General features: G+C 40.1%; 1 protein-coding gene across 1 annotated transcript in view; it reads left to right on the top strand.

The window, feature by feature from the left end:
• The first annotated feature begins 2781 nt into the window (after window positions 1–2781).
• LOC121511740 (NLR family CARD domain-containing protein 3-like) overlaps window positions 2782–16953 on the top strand; it is a 37305-nt gene continuing 23133 nt past the window's right edge. The window contains exons 1-5 of the mRNA XM_041790502.1: window positions 2782–2787; window positions 3827–4014; window positions 5780–6000; window positions 9440–11261; window positions 14101–14274. Of these exons, the coding sequence (XP_041646436.1) occupies window positions 2782–2787; window positions 3827–4014; window positions 5780–6000; window positions 9440–11261; window positions 14101–14274 (2411 nt within the window). The remainder of the gene's footprint in view (window positions 2788–3826; window positions 4015–5779; window positions 6001–9439; window positions 11262–14100; window positions 14275–16953) is intronic.

Genomic DNA, 16953 nt, shown 5'->3' with positions numbered 1-16953 from the left:
GTTATTTCACCTAGTCAAAATTGAATTACAGCTATCTCTAATTGTTATTTCACCTAGTCAAAATTGAATTACAGCTATCTCTAATTGTTATTTCACCTAGTCAAAATTGAATTACAGCTATCTCTAATTGTTATTTCACCTAGTCAAAATTGAATTACAGCTATCTCTAATTGTTATTTCACCTAGTCAAAATTGAATAACAGCTATCTCTAACTGTTATTTCACCTAGTCAAAATTGAATAACAGCTATCTCTAACTGTTATTTCACCTAGTCAAAATTGAATTACAGCTATCTCTAATTGTTATTTCACCCAGTCAAAATTGAATAACAGCTATCTCTAACTGTTATTTCACCTAGTCAAAATTGAATTACAGCTATCTCTAATTGTTATTTCACCTAGTCAAAATTGAATTACAGCTATCTCTAATTGTTATTTCACCTAGTCAAAATTGAATTAAGCTATCTCTAATTGTTATTTCACCTAGTCAAAATTGAATAACAGCTATCTCTAACTGTTATTTCACCTAGTCAAAATTGAATAACAGCTATCTCTAACTGTTATTTCACCTAGTCAAAATTGAATTACAGCTATCTCTAATTGTTATTTCACCTAGTCAAAATTGAATTACAGCTATCTCTAATTGTTATTTCACCTAGTCAAAATTGAATTACAGCTATCTCTAATTGTTATTTCACCTAGTCAAAATTGAATTAAGCTATCTCTAATTGTTATTTCACCTAGTCAAAATTGAATAACAGCTATCTCTAACTGTTATTTCACCTAGTCAAAATTGAATTACAGCTATCTCTAATTGTTATTTCACCTAGTCAAAATTGAATTACAGCTATCTCTAATTGTTATTTCACCTAGTCAAAATTGAATTAAGCTATCTCTAATTGTTATTTCACCTAGTCAAAATTGAATAACAGCTATCTCTAACTGTTATTTCACCTAGTCAAAATTGAATTACAGCTATCTCTAATTGTTATTTCACCTAGTCAAAATTGAATAACAGCTATCTCTAACTGTTATTTCACCTAGTCAAAATTGAATTACAGCTATCTCTAATTGTTATTTCACCTAGTCAAAATTGAATTACAGCTATCTCTAATTGTTATTTCACCTAGTCAAAATTGAATTACAGCTATCTCTAACTGTTATTTCACCTAGTCAAAATTGAATTACAGCTATCTCTAATTGTTATTTCACCTAGTCAAAATTGAATTACAGCTATCTCTAATTGTTATTTCACCTAGTCAAAATTGAATTACAGCTATCTCTAATTGTTATTTCACCTAGTCAAAATTGAATAACAGCTATCTCTAACTGTTATTTCACCTAGTCAAAATTGAATTAAGCTATCTCTAATTGTTATTTCACCTAGTCAAAATTGAATAACAGCTATCTCTAACTGTTATTTCACCTAGTCAAAATTGAATAACAGCTATCTCTAACTGTTATTTCACCTAGTCAAAATTGAATTAAGCTATCTCTAATTGTTATTTCACCTAGTCAAAATTGAATTAAGCTATCTCTAATTGTTATTTCACCTAGTCAAAATTGAATAACAGCTATCTCTAACTGTTATTTCACCTAGTCAAAATTGAATTACAGCTATCTCTAATTGTTATTTCACCTAGTCAAAATTGAATTACAGCTATCTCTAATTGTTATTTCACCTAGTCAAAATTGAATTACAGCTATCTCTAACTGTTATTTCACCTAGTCAAAATTGAATTAAGCTATCTCTAATTGTTATTTCACCTAGTCAAAATTGAATTACGACTAGTCAGAGAGACATTGTAGATATCTACAATTTGAATTCCAGATAGTCAAACTTAACTTTTAAATGTTAAAACGGCTTGCCATACATATACGTATATAATGTCTATGAGTGGCCGTACGTCAACGCCGCCGCCATCTTGCCAGAGGTATTCCACGTAATATACAAATGACTCATAACGACCACTTAAATGTAAACTTGTGTGTTTTTAATTACAAAACCCTTCATCCCCCATAGACTTACATTGTTTATGGAACGGTCCTTCCTCTGGTAATATGGCGGACACACTGACGTACAGCGGCAGCGGGCTGACACAGTCAATGAGGCGTCTACCAATATATTATGTCTATGTGCTGAGTCATCCACTTTAAACAGTAAAACAAAGAAAACTGATGAGGAGCAGAGCTCCACTTCCTGTTTTCTCAGCCTTTGTGAGACTAGAAAAGTGAAGGAAATTCAGTTGTTGGAGCCAAAAAGCATAAATCAGATCTTTGTAGGTGGATGTCAGAAACTTTGTGTGTGTAGAGCTGTGTCTGATGAGGAAGAGAGACTCCTCTCTCTCTGAGTCTCATAATGGGAGCAGATTGAAATAGAGGCTGTTAGCAAATTTCACTTGAACAAACCTTAAACAGACAGGATTCCTGCTCTCTCATCTCACAGTCAGTGTTTCTGGGTTCCCCTCAGATTAAATGGGCCCACAGGGGTTTTGCAGTATTCTCTCCACCCTTTAAGTCCTCTGGACTAAATAATGCCTCTAAATAATGCCATTTTCAAACCTTTAAAGAAAAGCTTGAAATGAAATCTTTCATCTTGAGTCAACATTTGAGGGTCATGGTGGGTTTTCAGTTCAGGGTGTGTTTCTCTGTTTGAACAGTAGGGGGAGCTGCCTCCCTTTAACTCCACTTCTTCAACATCATAAACTCTCTTCAGCTCACCTAAGAGCAGCAGGTAAACAGCTGGTAGTGGAGGAGTGGTCCTCTTTTAGATCAGTCAGAGATGCAGGTAGAGTTTCAGTAACAGGCGGCTGGACCTCTGAACACGGCTCATCTAAAACCCACTGAGTTTAAACTGGTCTTCTCTTAGACACATACTGGAGAAATCACTGCTGAGGTTCTGAAGTCTGCTGTTACTAAATTCATTCATCCGGCCATCCAAACTGGTCTGCATGAACCCAGCCACAGTCTTTTACTACTGGGACCAGTGAGGCGATGTGCAGCTTTCTTCCATCAGAGCTCAGCAGCCACTGCTGTACTCACATCCAAGTAGAAACTACTGGAAGAGCCTCCTCACAAGCTGATCATGGCTGTAACAACGCTGCAGAGTGGAGCTGACACTCCAAAACTCTGCTTTCTCCTCTGTAAAGACTGTAAATCAGAAGTGTCCTTGTTGTTCTTTAGAGGCTTTTTCTGACACTGTGGTTCTCAACTGGTGGGTCGGGACCCAAAAGGGGGTTTCAGAGTCCTTTTCAGCGGGTTGTGGAACAAAAATGTGGCAAAAGGTTTCTGATGTGCTTTTCTTTTGAAGGATTTGTCTCCATCACAGCTTTGTTTCATCTTAAGTCCTCACAGTCTCATTTTCATAGCAATATTTGGTTCTGATTGGAAATGAAATCAGTTTGGTTGATTGGTCATTAAGGGGGTGGTGGTGGGTCCTGAATCTAGACCAGTTTAGATCCACTGGTCTAAAAGGATCCAGTGAAATGAGAGTAGAGGTGTATGTTTTCCTTGTGGGTCCAGAGCTGCTGTTTCAGGTTTAATGTGATTTTGATGACATAGTGATAATACCATACACCATGAGAGCGTTTAAGGACGCTCTAATGGAATTAGAAACTGGTTAGCCCCAAATCCTAGTCTGAGATCAGTTCTCTAACCAGACCAGGATCAGATACCCAGCAGTGATCCAGATCAGACTGCAGTGAGGTGTGGGATCAGGCAGGGGGGGAGGTGAAGTCAGATCATTTCTCTCTTTAGGTCACGAGGCTTGAATTTATGAACACGTTCTTCCTGTTCGTTTCTCTCCTGTTTGTCTTCCTTGTTCTCAGGTTGTTCTACCTTCATGGTCTACATCGTCCTCTGCACGATCTGGACTGAAGATGATGAGGGACCGAGGAGACCAAGAGGACAGAGGAGAGTCTCCTCCTTCCAGCGGTGTCTCTGTGAAGAGTGACTGGTCTAAAGGTTACCCTCTAAACTTCAGTAGTGGACCAGGACCAGGACCCTTAGATCCACAGTAAGAGAACTTGTCTTTAACCTCTGAACTGTCAGGATTCAGCTCTTTGTGTCCTCAGAACTAGAGTTGTCTCAGTCCCACATCTGTCTCCCTGATATCCTGGTAACAAAAGCATAGATTTGGTGTATTTGATGATTCAGAGGCTCCAGACAAAGACTAATACGAGGCTCTTCTACATTTTTCTAAGCTTCAGTTTAATGTGGAGACTGAACTGAATGTGAGCAGAGATCATTTAAAAATGTTTTAAATCAAACTGTTCAAAGAGAAGACAACAATCTCTGGAGCAACCAGGAGATACATTTATGGTAAAAAGTTAAAACCAGGAGCAGAGACAGTTAAATCTAGACATGTTTCTAAAATAATCCTCTGAATATTGTTAATTCAAACATCCTATCACTGTCTTAAAGCAGCCATAAGTCGTCATTAAAAGTCCAGTAATAAGAACAGGAGACAATCAAAGTCCAAATCCCAGACACCCTTTTCCTCCTCCTGGCTGTGTCTGTTACTGTAAAGCTCTCTGTTCCTTCCTGGACCACAGCGACCCGTCAGCCAGCACACCTGAAGAGGACAGATCACAGCAGCAGTGCACAGCAGAAATCTGGCCTCTAGATTCCTTTTCTTTCCCGTGCTGGAGTGTTTGTAATCCCCAGGTGGAGATCCTCACTCCTCCACCAGCGTCATGTTGGCTCCGAACTCTCTGGACTTCCTTGACTCTGTTGTGGCTTTCCTGTTCTCTGCTGACGCCTACTCAGGTGAGGATCGTTGGCTTCTTGTTGGCTGCCGATTCATCTGTGGCGCTCTCCTCGCTGCTCCTCGTGTCTGCTCCTTTCCTGTCGACTCACACGCCTGCTCCAGACGCTGCTGCTCCTTTGTCGCTCCTGTTCACTGCTGATAGGTCACAGGCCATCCAGCTTCTCTCTCATTGGTTCCTTGGAATATGGATCAAGCTGCAGAGAGCTCAGCAGTGTCTAGCTATTGTGCAGTGAAATCATAAGTTCAGAGCCGACCAGTGTGCAGCTGCCCGTATTTCTGAAAATCAGTAGTGAACCGTGGCTCTTACACATGGGCCGTCTGCCGCCACCGCTACTGCTCCCACACAAACGCACACGCCAAAGCAGTCCAGCCTCCTGTGTTCACCTATAATACAGCAAAATAGTTCTGAGACAGGAAATATAAAGCTACACACAAGTCCAGCCTTATCAGTGGGAGGAGAAAAATCACATGAAGAGAGAAAATGATGAAAGGAGAAACAGTGGACAAACTTCAGCTCCACTGAACACTGAATAGTGACTGTAGCTTTATAAACTCACCATCACAGATCAGCAATATTGTTCATGAATAATATTAGAATGGCAACAACAATAAAGGTTTAAGATTCATCTGTAGAATACTTTTATGCTCCTGTCTAACTTTATGAGAATCATATATTTTAAAGTTCATCACAAACTAAAAGCAGGAAAAAGAAAAAATAAATCAGTCCCTGGTACGTGAAAAAAGTCAAAGCATCTGTCATCAGAGCTTCTGATCTGTTTGAGAACCAAGAATTAAAACCTGAACAGAAAAACCAAATCTGTCTCCATCAAGGTGAATAAAAACAGCAGTTTGAATTTTCAGTCTCTGTGTCTTCAGGATGAAGGTGCTGTCAGATTTTGGAGCAGATTGTTGTTTGAACAAGAACTCAGTATCTGAGACATTTAGCTCTACAGAGCTTTTTATCATCACATTCTACTGTATGTTCTAACCTGTTTATCCTTTAAATCCCTAGAAGAAGAAAGAGACCAGTTTCAGTGGAGGAACAGCTGACCAGCTGTGCTCTGTGTCAGGAAATCCTGAGAGATCCAGTTACTACCAGCTGTGGACACTGGTTCTGCAGACAGTGTATCAGCTCATACTGGGACCAGTCTGCTTTATCAGGAGAGTCCTCCTGTCCCCAGTGTGGAAAAAGAGCACAACTGCAGATATCCAGTCAGTCCAGAAGTGTAACAGGTAAGACTGGTGTCATTAGTTTACATGCAGGTAGAAAAAGTGGATTTACTGTCTGACTTTGACTAAAACTGCTGTAAAAATGAAGGATAAAATCCAGTGTATAAGCCAGACTTTGATACCTATTTGATCTGTAAAACCAGGCTGAGGCTGATAGACCAGGACGGCTTTATAGGACCAGGAAAAAGAGCTAAGACAGACAACATCATCACCACAAGCAGATATCATTGCCACACACAAACTGACCTGTTAGAAGGACTTAGGGGTGGGAATTGGTAAGATTTTATCAATATCGATGCCGTTTTTAATTCTTCTTATTAATTCGATTCTTTATCGATTCCTTCCTTTTCTTTTTGGATTACTAAAAATGTTAAACATCAAGTGTTTGGGAGGAGAACATGCTAACATAGACAAAAAAATATTTTTTATGTTGGATATGGCTTAGTTAAGACAAACTGCTCTCTGGAGCTTTCATCTGTGAACTTGAATTAGAATACAGTACTACTGCTCATTTTCTTTCAAAGACAAAACCTTAACGTAAATATAAAACTAGTCTCTGGATCCTAGATCTCTGAAAGTATCAAATAAATTGAACTCGTGCAAAATCAACAGTTATCGGGCAAAAAGATGCATGTCATGCATAGACATCACTGTGTGACAGACGTTTCTCATTGCCCTGTGTGCATCATTTTTGGAGAAATGAAGCCACATTTTTGACCACTTTAGTCTGTGTTTGCTAAAGCTCACTAGAAATGGGTGGTAATACGGTAATACTGTATCCTAAGGGGATTAAAAATAGCCAAGCTGTTGCATTATTACCATCATGAAGACGGTGCTGTGGGATTAGTGCACATTAATAATAAATTCCATGAGAATTTTTGTATTTTTCCACAGCCAGCACCACAGCCTGTGTGTGAAGACTCTTTAAAAGTGATGACTGAACTCTGTTAATGATGTTGGGACAGTTTTGCAAAGGACTAACAGTCGCACATATACCGGCGCACAGATACTCGCGCACCATGGCGCAGGCACGGCGCGGGGACAGTTCTGGCACCGCGGTATGGTCTTCTCTAAAGTCAAACTGTTAGATGTGCACTGCTGCTCTAATGTGATCTAAGACAACATGAGTTTAAAAACACTCTAACTCTTCTTTCTGGCTATACATCAGTGATGAGATATTAGTACGCACACCCACAGGCGCTGTGAAACAGATGAGATTATTCACTGCTTTGTGCGCTAAAGTATTCTGTAACTTTTTATAAGATCATCGTAAACACTCAGCAGGACGGAGCTCACCGCTGAAGCACAACGCAGACATAAATAATATTGAAGTCCAATCTTTTTCTGTTTAAAGTCCCACAGAACATTACTTTACATTCCTGGATTCTATGATAGCCTATTAGATTTTGATTATCATGTCTCATCTTCTGGGAGGAGAGGAGGGAAGGGAGGGAAAAGAGCACACATCTGTCATTGAAAGAAAAAAAAGAGAAACTTCATTTGATCCCCTGCCCTGATTTAACCAGTTTTATAAACACCTTGCGGCGATACTGTACAGTCCGGTAAATGTTTATTTTCTCAGCTTCTCTGTTCAGCTGACTGCCTCACGCAAGGCCTGTGTTTTATGGCATGCGGAGGTGAGGCATTGATAAGGAATAGTTTAGATAAAGTGTAAATGATGTCGATGGATCGAGCCAATTGGAACTGGTTCTCAATGGGAACTGGTTCTTGGTTCCCACCCCTATAGAAGGTCAACAGGGAGAAGGTTCTAGATGGAGACATGACCACTACTGTAGCAGACAACATGTCTCACTGGAATCTGTTCTGCCCCAGTGCTTTATACTGGGAAAAGGACAGCAGTCCAGTTAACAAGCCTAATCAAGCTCTAAGCTCTAGATCTACTGAACCATGCATGGAAACGTTCTGATTGGGTCTGAGAACAAGACTTTTGAATGTTCTTCATTAGATGGTATGTAATGATTATCATGAAAGCAGGACATTTGAACATTTTAGCTGAAGCCTGTTCTTGTTTTCAGTTTATTCTCCTGTAGCAGCTCAGATTTATTACAGGGCTATTTTTGAGTTGTGCAGTTTGTGTAATACACTGCCTGGACAAAACAACAGTCGCCACCTGGATTTAACTAAGCAAATAGGTACGAGCCTCTTATTGGATAATTACTGCATGGGTGATTGTCTTTCACCTTGCAATAAATTATTTAACCCCAGCTGATGCAATGAGTAACTCCTCATTTCTTAAACAACCATGTTGAAAGACACATCCTGTGGTTGTGGAAAAGATGTTAGTCTGTTTAAGAAGGGTCAAATCATTGGCATGCATCAAGCAGAGAAAACATCTAAGGAGATTGCAGAAACTACTAAAATTGGGTTAAGAACTGTCCAACGCATTATTAAAAACTGGAAGGATAGTGGGGAACCATCGTCTTCCAGGAAGAAATGTAGTCGGAAAACATTCCTGAATGATCGTGATCGGCGATCACTTAAACGTTTGGCCAAATCAAATCGAAGAAAAACAACAGTAGAACTCAGGGGTATGTTTAATAGTGAAAGTAAGAGCATTTCCACACGCACAATGCGAAGGGAACTCAAGGGATTGGGACTGAACAGCTGTGGAGCCTTAAGAAAACCACTAATCAGTAAGGCTGACCGGAAAAAAGGCTTCAGTTTGCTAGGGAGCATAAAGATTGGACTCTGGAGGAATGGAAGAAGGTCATGTGGTCTGATGATTCCAGATTGACCCTGTTCCAGAGTGATGGAGCATCAGGGTAAGAAGAGAGGCAGGTGAAGTGATGCTCCCATCATGCCTAGTGCCTACTGTACAAGCCAGTGGGGGCAGTGCTATGATCTGGGGTTGCTGCAGTTGGTCAGGTCAAAGTTCAGCAACATTATGTGCCCAAAGAATGAGGTCAGCTGACTACCTGAATATACTGAATGACCAGGTTATTCCATCAATGGATTTTTTCTTCCCTAATGGCACGGGCATATTCCAAGATGACAATGCCAGGATTCATCGGGCTCAAATTGTGAAAGAGTGGTTCAGGGAGCATGAGACATCATTTTCACACATGGATTGGCCACCACAGAGTCCAGACCTTAACCCCATTGAGAATCTTTGGGATGTGCTGGAGAAGGCCTTGCGCAGTGGTCAGACTCTCCCATCATCAATACAAGATCTTGGTGAAAAACTAAATCTTGAGACATTGCAGAAGCTTATGGAAACAATGCCACAGCGAATGCGTGCTGTAATCAAAGCTAAAGGTGGTCCAACGAAATATTAGAGTGTTCTTGTTTTTTGTTTTTGTTTTTGGTGGCGACTTTTTTTTTGTCCAGGCGGTGTATTTACCAATGAAAATGGTCTATTTGATCATGTTCTAAAACCAGATTCCTGGTGTCAGTCCAGTCTGATATTGTTGTGGTCTTTCAGCAGATAGAGGTCTACAGGAGGTTCTAGATGAACACAGGATCAGTCTGAGGGAGAGATGTGAACATGTGACTGAAGGAAGTGATGAAGCAGGAAGTAGAACCCTCCTGAACAGGATCTACACTGAGCTCTACATCACAGAGGGACAGAGTGAAGAGGTGAGACAGCTTGAGATGGCTTCTAAGATGGAGAGCCTCCATGAGACTCCAATCAAGTGTCAGGGCATCTTTAAAGCCTTACCTGGCCAACAGAAAGCCATCAGAGTGGTTCTGACCAACGGTGTGGCTGGTGTTGGAAAAACCTTCTCTGTGCAGAAGTTCACTCTGGACTGGGCAGAGGGCTCAGAAAACCAAGACGTCAGTCTGCTGGTTCTGCTTTCATTCAGGGAGCTGAACTTGATCAGAGATGAGCGCTACAGTCTTCTGGAGCTGCTCCGTGTTTTCCATCCAACATTCCAGAAGGTCAGAGCGGAGACGCTGGCTGTCTGTAAACTTTTGTTCATCTTTGACGGCCTGGATGAAAGCAGACTGTCGTTAGATTTCAGCATCAGGGAGGCTGTGTCTGATGTGTCAGAGAAGTCCTCGTTAAACGTGCTGCTGACAAACCTCATCAAGGGGAATCTGCTTCCCTCAGCTCTCATCTGGATAACGTCTCGACCTGCAGCAGCCAATCAGATCCCTGCTTCATGTGTGGACAGGGTAACAGAGGTCCGAGGCTTCACTGACGCCCAGAAGGAGGAGTACTTCAGGAGAAGGTTCAGTGATGAAGATGTGTCCAGCAGAATCATCTCCCACATCAAGACATCCAGGAGCCTCCACATCATGTGTCTGATCCCAGTCTTCTGCTGGATCACTGCTACAGTTCTGGAGCACATGATGAGCACGAAGCAGAGAGGAGAGCTGCCCAAGACCCTGACTGACATGTACTCACACTTCCTGTTGGTTCAGACCAAGAGGAAGAAGAGCAAGTACAATGAGGGACCTCAGATGAGTCCTGAGGAACTCACCAGATCTGACAGGGAATTTCTTCTGAAGCTGGGGAGGCTGGCGTTTGAACATCTGGAGAACGGAAACATCATGTTCTACCAAGAAGACCTGGAGCGCTGTGGTCTGGATGTCACAGAGGCCTCGGTTTACTCAGGAGTTTGTACTGAGATCTTTAAGAGAGAGAGTGTGATTTTCCAGAAAACAGTCTACTGCTTTGTTCATCTGAGCGTTCAGGAGTTTCTGGCTGCAGTCCACATGTACCACCGTTTCACCGACAGGAACACAGATGTCATTGAGGCGTTCCTACAAGAGGACAACAACAGAGACTCATACAGAAAATACTCTCTAAGAAAAAGAAAGTCTTCTCAAACTCCACCCCTGGATGTCTTCCTGAAGCGTACCATGGAGAAATCCCTGAGAAGTCCAAATGGACACCTGGACCTGTTTGTTTGCTTCCTTCACAGCCTTTCTCTGGAGACCAACCAGACACTCTTTGGAGATCTGCTGGGTCAGACAGACAACCGTCCAGAAATGATCCAGAGTGCCATCAAGAACCTGAAGGAGATGAACAGTGAAGGTATCTCTCCTGACAGAAGCATCAACATCTTCCACTGTCTGATGGAGATGAACGACCTCTCAGTACATCAGGACATCCAAGACTTCCTGAAGTCAAGGAGCAGATCAAGAGAGGAACTCTCTGAGATCCAGTGCTCTGCTCTGGCCTACATGCTGCAGATGTCAGAGGAGGTTCTGGATGAGTTAGATCTGAACAAGTACAACACATCAGCCCAGGGACGACGGAGACTGATTCCAGCTGTAATGAACTGCAGGAAGGCTGGGTAAGTCCAGATGTGATTAAATAAGAGCAGGGCTGGCTCTAGCCATGTTAGGGTCCTAGATCTGATTTGGTGTCCCCCATCCCAGCACTTTGTCATCAGCTCAGAGTAAAGTTAATAGTTTAGTCACTAATATGATTGTAGAAGTTGAGTTTGTGTATTTGACTAGTAATGTCTGCTCTCTTTAGCACATATGATCTGCTGATCTCTCATCCTCTCTCTCTGTTTTCTCCTCTTATCATCTGATGGCAGCTGTGTGTCTTTATGAAAGCATGGTGTGAGCTCAGACGTTCCAGTGCTCTTCTTAACATTAGTGATAAAAACACAAACATAATGTCCCTGATGAACTTTCTCTAAATTCCTCTCTGCTGTTTCTGAACAATCAGGAGACGTGGAATAAGAGTAGATTCTTTTCTATGCCGTGATCCACACATGATCAGTGTTAGCTGTGGATCTCTGAGATTTTAGAATCAGTTCAGAGGAGACTGTGTATCCACCACATCTGACACTGATAAAGTCAAAGCTCTAGAGCACATTTTCAACCATATTTCAGCACACAGAGCTCCTCTAATGATTATAATCCAGTCTGAGTCAGCATGGTTTGATTTTTGATGGCGCTCTTTGTGGCGTTTTTCTCCTTTTATGGTAAACAAAAATGGAAGCTGCATCAGACATTGTAAACAAATGTTGTGACATATGCAGACCTTTAATAGAGATTCTCTCTCCTCTGAATTCTCCTGTTTGCTCACAGATGACTTTAGTGAGCTGAACTTGTTCTGTTTCAGATACTATCCACATAAACGCTCTCTGCTCCTCTCTTAATTCACACAGAGCTTCTCCCAGCCCTCCATCTCTCTGAGTCTGATCTAACATCAATATTCTTTAGCTTCACATGTCACCAGAATCATAGAAATCTGCTTTGAACTGTGTCAGTCAGTATGAAGTGATCACTACAGCTGGTCTTTGTGCTGATGAGGAGGATTGTTGATGAGGATTACAGTAATTTACAGTCAATAGAGAGCAGAGAAACATGGAGAACATCAGAAAAGCACTCAAACAATGGCTGAAAAGTTTGATCTTTGACATCAAACTCCACAGCTCTCTCATCCATGAACAATGAGGGGGGTAACAGGGCTGGTCTTTGTCTCTGATCAGCTGCAGATACACCTTTGGCTACAGGTGTCAGCTCTACTTTTACAGCTGACAATGTTCTCTAGATGATTCATCATGGACAGGACTCTAATACAGCTAGAAAAATGTTTAGAAATACAAAATCAAAGGACAGCACACTTTGGCACAGGTGTGGTCCAATAGAAACACTGGTTGTTACATGAAGTCACCATCACCTGACCAATGAAAGGTCCACCATAATGTCACTGAATTTAAACACAAGGATGTGCTGTGTGTTTTTATTCAGGGTTCCTGCAGATCCTTGAAAAGTCTAGAAAAGTCTTAAACTGGACGTTTGAAACTGAAGTCCATCAAAGTCTTAGAGTCTCATTTTGCACAGTTAGCAGCATTTCAAGCAGTGCTGCCTGTACATAACCTGTGTGTGTCAGCCCTGCCCCCTCAGTGTAAGCGGCTCAGAGAGAAGCCTTCAGTGTTAGAGAGAGATCAGCCCCAGATTTAAAGAGAAGAAGAAGAAATGAATTCAGCCACACAGAGAGGACTTGTGGTTATAAAAGGCTGTCTCCAAGTCTCAAGTCTTTGGTAACAAGTCCAAGTCAAGTCTCAAGTCTTTGGTAACAAGTCCAAGTCAAGTCTCAAGTCTTTGGTAACAAGTCCAAGTCAAGTCTCAAGTCTTTGGCGACAAGTCCAAGCCAAGTCTCAAGTCTTTGGTCATAAGTCCAAGCCAAGTCTCAAATCTTTGGTGACAAGTCCAAGTCAGGTCTCAAGTCTGTGGCCACAAGTCCAAGCCAAGTCTCAAGTCTTTGGTCACAAATCCAAGCCAAGTCTCAAGTCTTTGGTCACAAGTCCAAGTCAAGTCTCACGTCTTTGATGACAAGTCCAAGTCAAGTCTAAAGTCTTTGGTCACAAGTCCAAGCCAAGTCTCAAGTCTTTGGTCACAAGTCCAAGTGAAGTCTCAAGTCTCCCATGGTTGTAATGAGCGTTCTATGATCTAATAACCCCCATTCTCCTTAAACTTCTGTTAGCACTTATGCTGTGTGTAAATAAAGCATTTAAATGCATTAAATTATCTGTTAAGATCAAAGATGACTGAGATTTACTGTGTTAAGTTTAAATTAGATTTAAACTTATGTTTTTGACTCTTTCTTTGTAGTTTAATATCACTGGAGTAAATCAAATCATAGAAACATGTCTTCCTTTATTCAGCAGAAATCTCCTGGACTCCTGAGTTACTAAATGATCAGTTCCAGCCTCTTATCCATCTGTCTCTGTTTCTCACTGCCTCCATGAACTGTATTTAAAGTTTTAGTGTTCCCATCCTCTTTTATATCCGTTAATTATCAATAAGCAGTAATTTATTATATTCTCTGCAAATACAGACGTGTCAAATGTTTGAAGGTTTTCTTTATAACACACAGGCTAAGATTTTAACATTTGTTTGTCCTCATAAACATGATATTAAGGGAACATTAACCAAAGAATATTTTAACATAGCACACACCTCTGGCTACACAGAGACACACAGATGGAGCACACACACTCACAAACAACAGTGCTGCGCTGATCCTCCGTGGTCAGGGAGGAGCTCTTTATGAACTGAACCACTGATGTCAAAAGGAAAACACTTTCTGTAAATAGTTTTTTCATCAAATATACTGAGAAAATATGAGCACTTTAAATAAAAGCACATTGTGTAATATTAATGTCATTACAGGCTTGAATACAGTGGACTATCAGAGGCTCACTGTGAAGTTGTGGCCTCAGCTTTAAAGTCCAACCCCTCACATCTGAGAGAGGTGGACCTGAGTAGAAACGGCGTGCGGGATTCAGGAGCGGAGCTTCTTTCTGCTGGACTGAAGAGTCCAAACTGTCGACTGGAGACTCTGGGGTAAGCATGTTTAATTTCTCTGTTCAGATGAATATGAGGTGAAACTAAAGCGTAAACATCAGACTGATATTAAACTGATCCTCACTGAGGATTTCAGTAATAGGGTCCATTTTCTTCTTCTGTGGTTTTGTCTGTTGATGGGTGGAACAGTTTTTAGTGACAAATTTGAAAGCTCAGAATAAGAAGAAAATCAACACAGTCTAGGGTAAGTGTACCCATTAAGCCCACCAAAATCTAAGTTCAAGTATTTTTCATAGATACAAAGATGGTTTATAATCATGATCATTTGTTAAAATGAAGAATTAAGCTTTCGTTTGAAAGTATATGTATTTACTTATGCATATTTTAAAGAGCAAATTAAAAAAGTTTATGAATAAAGTCAAAAGTCTGGCATGGGCTTAATTGGTACCGAAGTACCATTCAAGCCCACGTGTGTTCCAAATAAGCCCACAACCACATTTATTGACAGAAATATAAAAAATTATTAGCTATATTTTTCAGGTAGTAAACAAATATAAATTCAGTAACATTTTATCATGTTAAACACAATTGATTTTTTGAACTTGGATTTAATGTTTGGCTTGTAACAATGGACCACCACAAACATGACTAAGTAGGCCTTAAACTAATTTTCACTGGCTTCAGTATTTAACATTTAATTGAACATTTTATTTAACATTTACAAAATTTGATTCGATATTGACAAAATAAAAAACTTATTTCTTTTTAAAAGTATTAAATGACATTCCAGTGCATCAACAATATCTTATTGAACTTGGATTTAATGTTTGGCTTGTAACAATGATGATTTTAGGACAGTTGCTGTAATTCTTCCTTTTTGTATTTTTCTCACTGTAAACAAATTATTATGCAAAATTAACTGACATAACAATTCTTCTGGGCAGTGTGCGATATGTGATGTACTCGTGTTAATGAAATTAGTGAGGTATAACAACATCCAACACAGGATTACGGTGAAAAGCTATCAAACCTCAAAATTTCATTATTTCCTATTGCAACATGTAAGATGGGCTTAAATGGAACACACTGGGCTTAAATGGTTCTACAGTGACTTCCAGGGAAATGATGATAATATGCTCTCACCAAAATGAAACTAATGTATAAAGAAATGCCTGTAGCCTAAATATGCTGTAAAATTTGCCATCACAGTCATCCCTCTGTTGCCAAACTTTCTGAATTATCAAGGAATTCTTGTTCAAAGTTAGCTCACGCTAGCTGTTTTTTGGGTCACTGTACCTATTCTGTGCCTCATTTAAGTATTTTATTATATTTTGCCTTTTCAGTAATAGAGCAGTTGATAATTTGTTGTTTAGTATTGCCAGAATTCACCTTTAATAGAAAAAGAGTGATTTCAGACTGGTTTGTAGTACACACTGCCCTCTGCTGGCTGTATATGGTAAGCAGCAGGTTATTTTGGAAAAAACTAGTCATTTTCTACAAGCTCATGAAGTGGACAGTTGTGTTCCGTGTTTCTGTAGATCCCTGCTTCTCATGCGCTTGAAGAAGCATAATCTGTAAGTTTTACTGAATGTTTATGCACGTTAGAGCTTAATTAAGCATAGTTAATGCTTTCTTTGTATTTATGAATGCATTTTGGTTCTTTAATGATGGAAGCTAGCTGTTAGCTTATTGTAGAATCAGTGAGCCTGGAATATGTTGGCGTACAGCTTTTGCCTTTTACTTTATACACATGCTGTATCCACCTATTGCTTATATCAAGATTTTGGATTTACTTTTTACATGGAAGATATTTTGAATGTGTATTTTATGCATTCGGATAGAGACCAAATGCGCTGTATTGTTTTTTGTATTACAGTTTTACAAATTAAGATGTGGTACATCAGTAAAAGCTCTGAAGAAATGGACATGCTTCCTGAGTGCTTACTGAAGCCATAAGTGTTTAGCTCACTGCATTAGGCTAAATAGACACATTTAGCTGAGGGCAGAAGAGTACCATTTAACCCCACCTTGGAAAAAAGACATTTTTTGAAAATATTTCACCCACCCAAACCCTTTTCTGTGTCTTAATTTGAAAATTTATATAAAATGAATCAGAAAACATTAAGTTTATGTACTTATCATTTTTAATCCTTAAGCAGTGTATCTATCAGTAGGGCTACATGTATTGACTAGTGATTAGCGCGCTACGCTAGCTAGCATGACTCATCTCTTCACATAAAAATAAATAATAAGAAAAGATAAAAAACTACTTGTTTATACACAAAAAACAAATCAATAATCTCTCAAATTACATAATGTGGATGTACTTAACAAGTCCGTAGCTGAAAATAGTTGAAAAGAGGTTCTTTCTGAGGGTTCCCAAAACACCAAAGTTTTGACGCGACTTTATCTGAGCCTCCTTGAGACTGCACAAATGTAGGCGAGCCTTTTTCAATATCCGCAAATGTGATTGGTGCCAAACAAAAACTGACATATAATTAAGAAATTGTGTGATTGGAAAAAATAATGTATAGCATTATACAGGCCCCTCTTTTTAAAAAAAATTGAATTCAAAGTTGCAAGTGGGCTTAAGTGGTGCCTGGACTTAATGGGTACGTTTACCCTATTTCCCTCTAAGCACTCAGAGAGCCAAGAGGATCTGGCTGCAGCCCTCGCGCAAACCTCTACGCTGGTGTGACGTACATTGGCCAAGCCTAT

Source organism: Cheilinus undulatus, linkage group 7 (assembly GCF_018320785.1).
Source record: "Cheilinus undulatus linkage group 7, ASM1832078v1, whole genome shotgun sequence".
NCBI classification, from domain to species: Eukaryota; Metazoa; Chordata; class Actinopteri; order Labriformes; family Labridae; genus Cheilinus; species Cheilinus undulatus.
This window is presented reverse-complemented; position numbering and strand designations above follow the sequence as displayed.